General features: G+C 42.3%; 1 protein-coding gene across 1 annotated transcript; it reads left to right on the top strand.

Annotated features, from left to right (window-relative positions):
• Positions 1-2,522: 2,522 nt before the first annotated feature.
• On the top strand, positions 2,523-11,466 carry ZNF594 (zinc finger protein 594; the record flags this gene model as incomplete). The annotated part of the gene is made up of 3 exons (XM_082860751.1): positions 2,523-2,594; positions 9,227-10,243; positions 11,426-11,466. Exons 2-3 carry the CDS (start codon positions 9,247-9,249, stop codon positions 11,464-11,466), a joined length of 1,038 nt encoding a protein of 345 aa, XP_082716877.1. The 5' UTR covers positions 2,523-2,594; positions 9,227-9,246.
• Positions 11,467-14,340: the final 2,874 nt, after the last annotated feature.

Raw genomic sequence — 14,340 nt, forward strand, 5'->3', positions numbered from 1 at the left:
ATTACAGTTCTGTGAATCAAAAAGAAGCTATTATTTCCTTTAACGGGTGATAGAAAAGTCATGGTAGATTTTTTTTTTTTTTTTGCGGTACGCTGGCCTTTCACTGTTGTGGCCTCTCCCATTGCGGAGCACAGGCTCCGGACGCTCAGGCTTAGCGGCCATGGCTCACGGGCCCAGCCTCTCTGAGGCATGTGGGATCTTCCCGGACCGGGGCATGAACCCGTGTCTCCTGCATCGGCAGGCGGACTCTCAACCACTGCGCCACCAGGGAAGCCCCATGGTAGATTTTTGATCATTGGTGTCAGCGGTGCTTTAGAAAATTATTTCATCCGACAGTGTTATCAGCATTGATTGGAGCCAGAAAACGTTTAGAGATTTTATGAGAATCCAAGCATGGGGTGAGAAGGTTCTAGGTTATGATGGAGTTGGAACAGTTTTCAGAGTTAGTAGGTACGGATAGAAGGGATAGAGAGAGAGGAGTCCAAGATGACTTGCCTCCCAGAGCGGTGCTTCTCAGATTGTAGCAAGCTGAGAATCACCTGGAGCGTGAGCTGGGTAAGCACAGATTGCTGGGCCCTTCCCACACAGACTGACTCAGTAGGTCTGGGTGGTGCTTGAGAATTTGCATTTCACCAGGCTCCTCGGTGAGGCTACTGTGGCCGGTGTGTGGATCACATTTTAGGTGGCAGTAACCAGAAAATGTAAGACTTATAAATGTATACACATCTAACAACAGAACTGCAAAGTATATGAAGCAAAAGTTGACAGAACTGAAAGGAGAAATAGATAATTCTACAATAGTATAGGCATACCTCAATTTATTGTGTTTTGCTTTATTGTGCTTCATGGATATTGCATTTTTTACAAATTGAAGGTTTGCGGCAAGCCTGCGTTGAGCATGTCTATCAGTGTCATTTTTCCAACACCACTTGCTCACTTCATGTTTGTGTCACATTTTGGCAATTCTTGCAATATTTCAAGCTATTTCATTATGATTATATTTGTTATGTGACTGGTGATCTTTGATGTTACTGTTGAAAAAAGATAATGACTAACTAAAGACTCAGATGATGGTTAGAATTTTTTAGCAGTAAAGTATTTTTAATTAAAAACAAAACAAAACAAAACAAAACTACTGCATTTCTGGCTTAGAAAGCCCTAGAATACAAGCCCCATTAGGGGCTTCTTCACCAGAGTATCCCAGGGCCTAGAACAGTGCCTGGACACTATAGGCTCATGTTAAATATTTGTTCAATGAAAACTGGTCATTTGGGCAGAAACAGATAGTAAGAAGGGGGAATACATTTAGAAGCAAAATGTTGAGTTCATTTTCATGCATTTGATCCTTCTTGACTGTCAATAAGACGTTGGACTGGAGATGCATTGTGAATATAGACTACAATGTAGGTGAGGAATAGGAGTTTTAAATTTATGGTTCATTCTGGACAAAGGTGATCACTGAAGCCAGAGGTGATATGGTCATTGAGATACTGAATATAAAAGGAGAGGACTGGAAGGAAGGAAAAGCTGAAAGGGTAAAGACAATAAAAAAAGTAGAGTGGGTGGAGTATCATGCATTATGGAAGCCAAGGGAGAAAAGAATTTCAGGGATTAGTCAAGGGAAAGAGGGAAGAGAGTTAACCTACTATTCATTTATTCAATGATTTTTTAAAAAAATAAATTTATTTATTTACTTATGGCTGAGTTGGGTCTTTGTTGCTATGCACAGGCTTTCTCTAGTTGCGGTGAGCAGGGGCTACTCTCTGTTGCGGTGTGCAGGCTTCTCATTGCGGCGGCTTCTCTTGTTGCGGAGCATGGGCTCTAGGCATGCGGGCTTCAGTAGTTGTGGCTCGTGGGCTCTAGAGTTTGGGCTCAGTAGTTGTGGCGCACGGGCTTAGTTGCTCCGCAGCGTGTGGGATCTTCATGGACCAGGACTCGAACCCATGTCCCCTGCACTGGCAGGCGGATTCTTAACCACTGTGCCACCAGGAAAGCCTCTATTTAATGATTTTTAATTGAGCACCCACTATGGTCCAGGTACTGTTCCAACACTGTACAGAACAAAGACCCCCATCCCCACAGAGCTTACACTCTTGGGGTAGAGGTGTGTGGCTTTATATACATTGGGGTGGGGTTTTTTTTGGGGGGGGTTGTTTTTTGTTGTTGTTGTTTGTTTTTGCCGTGCCGCGTGGCTTTCGGATCTTAGCTCCCCAGCCCAGGCCACGGCAGTGGAAGTGCCGAGTGCTAACCACTGGACCACCAGGGAATTCCCGGGGTGGGTTTTTTAAAATGTGTACAATAACACTTTGGAATCAGTGGTATTTCTGCTTTACATTTGCAGAAATGATAGTTGGGGGAGATTAAGAAGCTGGGATTCTAATTTGGTTCTGCTTGCTTCCAAAGCCCTGTTGTGTTCAGAACTCTAAGCTGCCTCCGAGCTGTAATCGCCAGCTGTAATCGCCACTTTTCTGCTTTAGATACTAATTATATGCTGATGATTCCAAAATCTGTGTGTCCATTCTAGATTTTCCTCCTGGGTTCCTGACCCACTGATTCATTGGTTTCTCAGAAGTTTTCTCCTGGATGCCACACAGGTACGTCAAATATAACGTGTCTGAAGTGGAATTCACCACCTCCTCCCCCTCACCGCCACTCTTTCGGTCCCACTACCCAGCTTAGGCAGTTGTCTGAGCTAGAAACTTGGGTGTCATCCTTAATGCCTTCTGTTTTCCCTCACACCTTCCATTCAGGACAGCACCGATTCTCCCTGTTTTTGCTTCTTTAATATACTTTAAAATGTCTCCAGTCCCAGTAACTCACTGTCAGTGATGAGGCCCTCACTGTCTCCATCATAGATTCTGCTGTAGTTTCCTAAGCAATATCCCAGCTTTCAGCCTTGCACCCTTTAGTCTGTTCTCCATAAAGCTGTCAGAGCAGTCTTTTAAAAAGATAAATCTAATGATGTCATTCTCCTGCTTTAACCCCTTCCGGGGTTCCCCACTGCCTTCAGGAGAAAGTCCAAGCTTCTTAGCCTGGGATACATGGGCCTCCGTGGTTTGACCGCCGCTTCCCCAGCTTCATCGTTTACTGTCTGTACTCTGGGCTTCAGTCATATGGTGCATCCATGAACACATCGTAGCTTCTCTCACCTCCTGGCCTTTGCACATGCTTCAGCCTCAATCTGAAAAGCCCTTCCTTCTTCTTTTAGTCTAGTTATCTCAAATTGTCTTTCAGGCCTCACCTTAGAAGCTGCTTCCTTCAGGAAGTTTCCTTACCCATCCCACCCCCCTCAGGTTGTGCTCTTCTCATGAGGTCCCACGGCACCCACACTTACCCTTATTGTGTATTTAACACGTTTAATTGACACCACACACTAGTCAAGGGCAGGGACTCTGTCCTCATTATTATATTCTAACCACCTAGCGTGGTGCTTGGCCCATCATAGGGGCTCAGCTAAAGAGCAATAAATACTAGAGAATGGAAGAGACAAAATACAGTAAAGATGAGGAGTCATTGAAAAGAGAGAGGAACGTGAGGTGATTATTACCACATGGTCTCACATATTTTTAAAGCGAGGGGCAAGATTATCTACTGAGACCAAGGGAATGCAGGAAGTAGTAGAGATTTAAAAAGGAAAGGGAAGCTATGGAGTATCTGCAACTATTGGGTAGTTGCAGAACAGGAACTTCTGTTTCAGGAATTCAAGATGTTGCAGGATGTGGCTGTGAATGAATCGCAAAAGGATGCTGGGCCTCAGGTCCACACTCAGTGGAATCCCTGCATGGCAGAGATACTAGAGGAAGAGACAGAGCTGGTCTCACTGAGTAGGGGCTCTGTCCTCTAACTTAGACTCTATACACCCCGAATTCTCTGAGTTTCGGTTGAAAAGCAAAAAACAAGAAAAGGTTTTAAAGAGCTCAGTGGAATTGGAGGATTAAGGATTCCCAATGGCTTTGACTCTTGGAGACAAGATAAGATGCTTCTGCTCTTTGTTGAAGGGCGTGTAGCCTAATCTGTGGAGTTGACAACTCCTTGCCTCTCCCTGAGCTCGGTTCCTGTTAGAAACCAAGAGATGACGAAAAACTCAACTCATCTTCAGATCTTTGGACCTAGTATCCCACCCTCCAAACCTACTCTTCCTTCTCTGACCCCTGTCTTCATAAACAGCACCATATCCCACCCATTGCCTAAGCCAGAAAACTGAAAGTCATCCTTGACTCCTTTCTTCCCCCACTTGCAGTTACCATGTTTCGTTGATTCAGGTTCTCCCATACTGGACAGTGCTCACCTTATTCCAGCACTGGCCACGCTATCTTCTTGTCCATTTACACATATATCTCCCTTCATTGAACTGTAAGTTCCTTGAGGGCAGGGATGTTCACCTTTGTATTGCCAGTACCTAGTACAGTGTCTGGAATATCATGGGTGCTTAGTTAATGTAAGTTAGGTGAACACATCAGTGAATGATATGAAATAACAATGCCCTTTTCCCAGAAGCTCTGAGTTCAGCTGGATTGGATTGTAGAGGAGGACTCATCTCTGATCAAGCCTATGTTTCAGATACTGTACCCTTCTCCAGACATCCTCTGAGGCAAAGAGTTCCTTAAATTATTCCCTATTCCTTTCACCTATGGAATTGGATGAAAATGTTGAGCAGAGAATGCCATTCATCTCTGCAGGGAATGCTGTGTGGGACTAAGGACTGGGTACTTTACCATACCTATGCTTGTGGTAAAGATTGACCCTAATGCTTCTTACAGAGAGGAGTCCTTTTAGCACTATTTCTAAACAAATTTTTGTTTCCTCTTTCTTAGCCCCCTTCCTATTCTTCTTGTATCATCTTCACTTTGTTCTAGATCTAAAATGAAATGATAATATGTATCTGTATTGGTCAGGATCCAGCCAGGAGACAAAAACTATACCAGTAGTTTAAACAAGGGACATTTAATATAAAGAATATTTAAAACCGGTAAAGGTAGCTAACTACTAAAAGGATCTAAAGAAAACACTAAGGAGTATAGAAATAGATAATGCAGGAAGCCGTCTTACCTCTAGGACTAAGGAGAAGTAAATAAGGAAGGAACCACAAATTTAGAAGAGGGCTCCCCCCCACCCCAAAGCAGAGATTCAGACTTTTTTGGATGGGGTGTGGTTGCCAAAGAAACAGCCTGCTGGTGTAAAGAAATTTGTCAGAGGGCATGTCTGTCGGCACGGCCTGCCAAATGACAGAGAAATTCACTGAAGGGTGCAGGCAGGCTAGAGGTAATCCATAGGAAAGGCCCGCTGGGTAGTGGAAAAACTCACTGGAGGGTTGGGTAGGCCAGAGCTGGTTGGTCTACCCCATCAAGCCTCCCTTATGTTGATTTGGGGGCCCCACCAAAAGACAAAACCGCTCAAAAGTACCAAGAGAAACCCCTTTCTCTTTGTGTGGCTTACAGTGTTCCTCCAGCACCCTCTATTGACAAAGCCAGCCAACAAAAGGGAACTGTTTCCAGGGTCCAGCTCCAGTATCACAAGCAGGGCAAAGAGGACAATAAGGGCATGTATACTGTGATCCCATTTTTGTATCAGAAAAACATTTATGCCCAGAAATAAGACTGGGAGAATATACAACAAAATATTGGGTATCTTTAGTTTCTTCTCTGTGCTCTTCTCTACTCTTGGTTTTTCCTATAATGAGCATGTAGTATTTTTATGATCAAAAATAGAAAAAGTGGGAACTCCCCTGGCAGTCCAGTGGTTGACTCTGCACTTCCAATGCAGGGGGCGCGGGTTGCAGGGGGCACAGGTTTGATCCCTGGTCGGGGAATTAGGATCCTGCATGCCACGAGGCACAGCCAAAAAAAAAAAAAGTGTTTCTCTGTAATTTTATTTTATTTTTGGCTGCGCTATGTGTGACATGTGGGATCTTAGTTCCCTGACCAGGGATCAAACCCGCACCCACCGCAGTGGAAGCGCAGAGTCTTAACCACGGGACCAGCAGGGAAGTCTGTTTCTCTGTAATTTTGAAACATTATTCCTTTAAAATTATGGGGGAAAACTGATCATGAAACATATTAAGGTTTGGATCTTCTTTTAAAATTATGTATTTCTACTTGAGATGCTATCTCTTGATCCCTGTCATGACAGACAAGCAAATTAGCACAATTTATACTTAACTCCCACTACCTCTCCTCCTCTATTCTACAAAAATAATTTCCAATTGTTTAATGTCAGTTCCATATTTAAATATATTCAACACTCCTCATCCATTGTTTTACAATGTTCTCTGAGGTCCTGAGTGTTTATTCTCACTCATTTCTTCACTGGCTATATCTCATTGCCCAGCAGTGCTTTTCAAAAAGGGCTGCCTGTCATACTCCCTGAGTTTCTACCTACTTGAGAACATTTGCCTGTTTTAATATGAGGGAACAGCTTGCCAGGTAAAAAATGATCAAGTCACACTTTGTGTCTCTTCAGAACTTTACAGGCACTACTATACTCTGGCATGAGTGTAACGTGGAGGAGTATAAACTCAGCCTGAAATTCCCTCTTGCCCATCACTTGCTCCTCTGCCTCAGATCTTCATATGTTCATTTATTCCTGAAATTTAGTTACTTCACCAGGCTATGCCTTGGTGTGGACTGTTCTATATCAACTTTCTATGGACTACACTGTATCCTTCCAATAGATTCAAGTCTTTATTTCAGCCACATTTCCTTCTGTTATGTTTGAATGTTTTTTTTTTCCTTCTGTTTGTTCTTTTCTCTTCTTTAGGAACACTAATTATATATATATTTGAATATCTTTCTGTAGCAACTTGTTTTCTCTATAATCATATTTATATCCACTGCATTCTGTGTCATCTCTCCAGGCCTCATCCTGTCCCTGTAGTGATTATTTTTCTTTTTTCTTTGATGAGTTTCATCTACGTAATGCATTTAGTTTTCCCTTCCACTTTTTTCCTTCAGCTCTGCCAGATTACTTCTCACTTCTTTTTATTCTTTTATAATCTACACTCTATTTTGAGCTCTTATATGTCTTCTTTGAGTTTTCATTTAAACAGTGGTTTTGTCTATAATTTCTTTGAGATAGTGGAGAGCTCTGCTAGATGCGTCCTATTAATTCCTTTGCTGTTCCTCTTGGGTGTATGCTCCTAATCCCTCTGTTACTCATGTTGCTTTCTTTCCTAAAGCAACAACCCCCTGTTTTCAAGCACACATCCCACAAAGTTACCTGAATGATTACTACTCAACAGTGCATGAAGCAGGTTCTCTATGAAAGAGGGAAGAGGCAGAGGGAATTGAGCAAGGGCACCTCAAAGCCTTCATACAGATCTGCTGCCACAAACACCTTCTTATCAAATCTACAGGCATTATCTCCCTTCAGCTTTTGGTTTCAACATGGCACAGAAAAAGCCCTGTAGATCACTGGACTTTCGTAGCACAGTCTGACAGTCACACTCATCTCCTTTCTTCATCTTGCTCCACGGCTGCCAGTGTTCCTCAGCCAGGTACCAGGTGGAAGACAACCTAAATGATCTGCCGGCACCGTTTCTTCTTTAGCATCTTCCCCTGCCACTCTGATATGTCAGACTAGATCTCTATGGGACAGTCCCTGCTTCTGTCACCTGCCTTCTCGCCATGGCTCTAGATCTCTTCACTCTAATTAGAAGATCACTGACCGTGCCTTTCAGGATATGAGACTTTGGGAGACATCTGTATATGACCCTTTTTTTGAAGATGGAGTTTACCTCATTTGTCATTCTTTTAACTGTTTTCAGTGGGTTTTGAGAAATGCCTTTTCCATCTTTTAAACTGTTTCTAAATTTTGAACACTATATATCAAACAAACCCCCCAAAAAATCACTTTAAGGGAAAATTATGACAAAGCCAATTCTTTCCAGTATTTTATTTGAATGTTAAATAAATAAAATCCAGCCTAGATATGGAGGTTTGTGCTAGGGACACATTACTTAATGATAATTCTTGGGCATAAAGGGTAATGATTAATGATAATAGTAGTAATAGTAACAGCAGCTGACACTTACATAGTGCTTTCTATATGCCAAGCATGGTTCTAAATGTTTTACATATATTTAATTCTCATAACAACTCTATGAGGTAAATACTATTATTATCTCCATTTTAGAGATGAGGAAACAGGCACAGAGAGTTGCAGCAACTTGCCTAACGTCACACAGTCAGTAAGTGATGGAGATAGGATTCAAACCCAGGCATTTTGTCCGACAGTCAGTTAAGAATCCACACTCTTAATCTCTATGCTGTGTTTCCTCTTATTCATTGCAAAAAGATTACTGACTAGAGCATTCCAATCCCCCGGGCCAAGGTGAAATGGCTCTCTCAAGGAGCTCAGAAATGTGTTTTTGTGACTGGGCAAGGTCAGGGATTTGATGATATGAACACTCAAAAGCAATAAACTCATCTGTCTTCCAGTTACAGGAGGATACAAAATTGCCATACAAAGGAGGCAGTTCCACCAGAATACCAGAAAGAAAAATGCCAGGTCTGAGAAAGGGAGAATTGATTTCTATTAAAATGGCAGCCAAGCATTTTTATTCTGAGGCATAGTTTCATATTTGTTTAACTGTCATGATATATTGGGAGGAATGGTTAGTGGATCAGTTATTAGTTTATCATATCTCAACTCCAAATCTACCCTTCTTTGCTTTGCTTAAGTTACTGGATCTGGACGGTTTCTCCTTTGCCAGCTGGTACAACATTTAGATTTTGTCAATAGAGGATGCTGGAGGGAAATACAAGGCCATAGGAAAAGGAAGGAACTTCTTTTCCTGGTGCTGGTGTGCTATTTTATCTTATTTATTGGTGTGGCTGCCAGCAGATCAACTTGTGGGAGGCCTGGTGGCAATCACCCTAGTGAGTTGCTTCCTGTGAACCCATTCTGGCCTGGCCTCAGGGCCCAGCAGGTTCCTACCCCATCAAACAGGCCACTTCCAGCTCCAGACTGCCCAGTGAATTCTTCCACCACCCTGCAGGCCACCCACACACACCAGCTCCAGCCTGCACCCTGGCAAGTTTCTTCTCCACCAATAGGGTGTGTGTTCCTGTGGTAGCCATAATCCCTCTGAAAAACGTCTGAATCTCAGCTCCAGAAGGGAAGAGTCTTCTTCCAAGTTCCTTGTTCCTCCCACTGAGACTTCCCAGTGTAGGAAAGAGGTGAAAATTTGTATTTTAGGAATTATAGAATGTTCTACTTATTATTTCAGATTCTGAGACCAAAAATAAGATGAAAGACTGGAAGACAAAGATGGAAATTTCTGAAGAAAAAGATTCAGCAAGGGCTGCATCAGAAAGACTCCAAAGACAGATCTCCCAGGAATGGGGGTTAGTTGAAACTGGTGATCCTGAGGACAGGTTATTGAGGTATTGGGTAAGCCCCTTAGAGGATGCAGTGGGATATCCCCCTTCCCAAGAGAGAGGTATCAGGGAAGTGAATCTGATCCCCAAGAAAGCCATTGCAGGAGAGAGAGTCCATGGATGTAAGGAAAGAGAAAAAATACTTTCTGCAGGAGAAAGACCCCACAGATATGAAGTCTGTGGCCAGAGCTTCAAACAGAAGTCAAAAGTAACTGAACATCAGAAAACTGGTAATATAAAGAAAACCTATGAATGTAAGGAATGTGGAAAAACTTTCAGTCGGAGCTCAAACCTGATTGTACATCAGAGAATTCATACAGGGAAGAAACCATATGTATGTAGTGAATGTGGAAAAGACTTTAATCAAAGTTCAAATCTTATTATACATCAGAGAATTCATACAGGAAAGAAACCTTATATATGTCATGAATGTGGGAAAGACTTCAATCAGAGCTCTAACCTGGCCCGACATAAGAGAATACATAATGACGAGAATCCCTATGAATGTAAAGACTGTGGAAAGGCCTTCAAGGGAAGCTCGAACCTTGTCCTGCACCAGAGAATTCACAGTGGAGGGAAGCCATATGTATGTAATGAGTGCGGGAAGGCCTTCAATCAAAGTTCAGATCTTATTATCCATCACAGAATTCACACTGGAGAGAAACCCTATGAATGTTATGAATGTGGACAAACCTTCAGTCAGAGTTCACACCTTGTCACACATCAGAGAATTCATACTGGAGAGAAACCCTTCAAGTGCAACACCTGTGAAAAGGCCTTCAGGCAGCGTTCACGCCTCACAGAACACCAGAGACTCCACAGTGGGGAGAGACCCCATGAATGTCACAAATGTGGGAAATCCTTCAGTGGGCGCACAGCCTTTCTTAAACATCAGAGACTACATACTGTAAAGGAACTTGAATGTGAAAAAGCCTGCACTTCTGACTTAACTCTTATCCAACAACAGAGAATTCACAGGGAAGAAAAACCTTATGAATGTACTGAGTGTGGAAAAACTTTCCGGGGAAGTTCAGATCTAATTCGGCATTGGATAACTCACACTGGAGAGAAACCCTATGAATGTAATGAATGTGGGAAAGCCTTTAGCCAGAGGTCACACCTTGTTACACATCAGAAAATTCACACTGGAGAGAAACCCTATCAGTGCAATGAATGTGGGAAAGCCTTCCGGCAGCGTTCACTCCTTGTCCAGCATCACAGAATCCACAGTGGTGAGAAACCTTATGAATGTAAGGAATGCGGAAAAGCCTTCATCTGGCGCACGGCTTTTCTCAAACATCAGAGACTTCATACTGGAGAGAAACTTGTGGAAGGTGAGAAAACATTTAGCAAGGAAGAGTTGCTTAGAGAAGAGCGGAGAATTCGCCAAGAAGTGAAAGCTTATCAGTGCAATCAGTGCGGTAGAACTTTCCAAGGCAGCTCAGACCTCATCCGACATCAGGTAACTCATTCAGGAGAGAAACCCTATGAATGTAAAGAATGTGGGAAAACTTTCAATCAGAGCTCAGACCTTATGAGACATCACAGAATTCATAGTGGAGAAAAACCTTATATGTGCAATAAATGTGGGAAATCTTTCAGGGGCAGCTCAGATCTCATTAAACACCACCGTGTTCATACTGGAGAGAAACCCTACGAATGCCCTGAATGTGGGAAGGCCTTCAGTCAGAACTCACACCTTGTTAGTCACCAGAGAACTCACACTGGAGAGAAAACCTTTGAATGTAGCAACTGTGGGAAGGCCTTCAGTGGGCGCACAGCTTTTCTTAAACATCAGAAACTTCATACTGGAAAGGAGCTTGGGGAACACAAGAGAGTCCACAAACAGGACTTATTCTAATAGGTAACAGAGACCTAATGAACGTAGGAAAAGCCTGATGGAGACCACATCATATTGCACAATAGAAGGCTTTTATTGCTGAAAACTCTTTGAAGGTAGGAAAACATTAGAAGAGCCTACTGGATGGAAAACATATAAGTGTAATGTGGGAAAGCTCTTGGACATAATCACCTTTTTTCTGCCTCAGAGTTGACACTGGAGTATGGTCCCCAGGATAAAATTAATTGAGAATGTTTTAGGGGACTTCCATTGTTAATAAAATCATTAGAAATCACTTTGTCACCAATCCCCAAACTAAATTCTTCATGGAAGGAGCCATTTCAATCTCGACTACCTAGTCCAGTGACAAGTATAAATCTGTTTTAGGTACTTTAGAGTGATTAAATCTTTGTCTGGGATGAGTTCTTCCCGTTAGATATATATTTTATACATATTCCCCTTTTATCTCCTTATAAAAATATGCTTATGCATATGTGATAATACTAATTAGAATGATCCATTAATTCAGGGGTCTCCAACCTCCAGGCAATGGACGGGTACTGGGCTGAGGCCTGTAAGGAACCAGACCGCACAGCAGGAGGTGAGCATCGGGCGAGCAATCAAAGCTTCACCTGCTGCTCCCCATCACTCGCATTACCTCCTGAGCCATCCTCCTCCCCCTCCACCCCTGATCCATGCATAAACTGTTTTCCACAAAACAGGTCCCTGGTGCCAAGAAGGTTGGGGACCACCGCATTAATTTAGAGGAAACAAAAAAATAATAGAAATGACTTGACAACAGGAGAGCTGAAGGCCAGGACACAAGAGCCAAGTGAGGTATTCCCCAGAAAAAGAATGGTGATGATTAGGAGTATCAGGAAACGAAAGAGCAAAGAAAGGACAGTGGGTGTTGGGAATAGAATTAGACTGAGCACCAGGGAAGAGCATTTAGGTGACCTGAGTTGCTGGGAATTAGAAGAAAGCAACAACTGTGAATTAGAGGAGGTGATTAGAGGAGACTGGTTTTATCTTGAACCAGAGCTTTGTAATTATTTGAGAACTGGAGAGTCTAAGTAGAACTCTGAAAGAGATCAGTGGGGATTGCCTTCAAGATGGCAGAGGAGTAAGACGTGGAGATCACCTTCCTCCCCACAAATACATCAAAACTACATCTACATGTGGAACAACTCCTACAGAACATCTACTGAACGCTGGCAGAAGACCTCAGACTTCCCAAAAGACGCCCTCAGGTGACCTGCACACAGAGGTGGGGCCAAATCCAAAGCTGAACCCCAGGAGTTGTGCGAACAAAGAAGAGAAAGGGAAATCCCTCCCAGCAGCTTCAGGAGCAGCGGATTAAATCTCCACAATCAAATTGATGTACCCTACATATCTGGAATATCTGAATAGACAACAAATCATCCCAAAATTGAGGTGGTAGACTTTGGGAGCAACTGTAGACTTGGGGTTTGCTTTCTGCATCTAATTTGTTTCTGGTTTTATGTTAATCTTAGTTTAGTATTTAGAGCTTATTATTATTGGTACATTTGTTTATTGATTTGGTTGCCCTCTTCCTTTTTTATTTTACATATATATATATATTTTTCCTTTTTTTCTTTCTGTGAGTGTGTATATGTATGCTTCTTTGTGTGATTTTGTCTGTATAGCTTTGCTTTTGCCATTTGTCCTAGGGTCTTAGAGTTCTGACTGTCTGGGTTTTCTTATTTGTTTTGTTTTGTTTCTTTTGTATAGTTTTTAGCACTTTTTATCATTGGTGGATTTGTTTTTTGGTTTGGTTGTTCTCTTCTTTCCTTCTCTTTTTTTTTATTACTTTTTAAATTTTTTATTTTTAATAATTTTTTCTATTTTAATAACTTTATTTTATCCTTCCTTCTTTCCTCCCTCCCTTCCTCCCCTTCCTCCCTCCCTCCCTTCCTTCCTTCCTTTCTTTCTTTTTCTCCCTTTTCTTCTGAGCTATGTGGCTGACAGGGTCTTGGTGCTCTGGCCGAGTGTCAGGCTTGAGCCTCAGAGGTGGGAGAGCCAAGTTCAGGACATTGGTCCACCAGAGACCTCCAGCCCCTACATAATAGCAAATGGCAAAAGCTCTCCCAGAGATCTCCATCTCAACGCTAAGACCCAGCTCCACTCAACGACCAGCAAGCTACAGTGCTGGACACCCTATGCCAAAAAACTAGCAAGACAGGAATACAGCCCCACTCATTAGCAGTGAGGCTGCCTAAAATCATAATAAGTTCACAGACACCCCAAAACACACAACCGGACGTGGTCCTGCCCACCAGAAAGACAAGATCCAGCCACATCCACCAGAACACAGGCACCAGTCCCCTCCACCAGGAAGACTACACAACCCACTGAACCAACCTTACCCACTGGGAGCAGAAACCAAAAACAATGGGAACTACGAACCTGCAGCCTGTGAAACGGAGACCCCAAACACAGTAAGTTAAGCAAAATGAGAAGAGAGAGAAATACACAGCAGATGAAGGAGCAAGATAAAAACCCACCAGACCAAACAAATGAAGAGGAAATAGGCAGTCTACCTGAAAAAGAATTCAGAGTAATGATAGTAAAGATGATCCAAAATCTTGGAAATAGAATGGAGAAAATACAAGAAACGTTTAACAAGGACCTAGAAGAACTAAAGAGGAAACAAACAATAATGAACAACACAATAAATGAAATTTAAAATTCTCTAGAAGGAATCAATAGGAGAATAACTGAGGCAGAAGAACGGATAAGTGACCTGGAAGATAAACTAGTGGAAATAACGAATGCAGAGCAGAATAGAGAAAAAAGAATGAAAAGAAATGAGGATGATCTCAAAGACCTCTGAGACAACATAAAACTCACCAACATTTGATTTAGAGAGGTCCCAGAAGAAGAAGAGAAAAAAAAAAAGGGACTGAGAAAATATTTAAAGAGATTATAGTTGAAAACTTCCCTACTGTGGGTAAGGAAATAGTCAATCAAGTCCAGGAAGCACAGAGAGTACCATACAGGATAAATCCAAGGAGAAACACGCCAAGACACATATTAATCAAACTATCAAAAATTAAATACAAAGAAAAAATATTAAAAACAGCAAGGGAAAAGCAACAATTA

The sequence above is a fragment of the Leucopleurus acutus genome (assembly GCF_964270905.1).
Source record: "Leucopleurus acutus genome assembly, chromosome: 19".
NCBI lineage: Eukaryota > Metazoa > Chordata > Mammalia > Artiodactyla > Delphinidae > Leucopleurus > Leucopleurus acutus.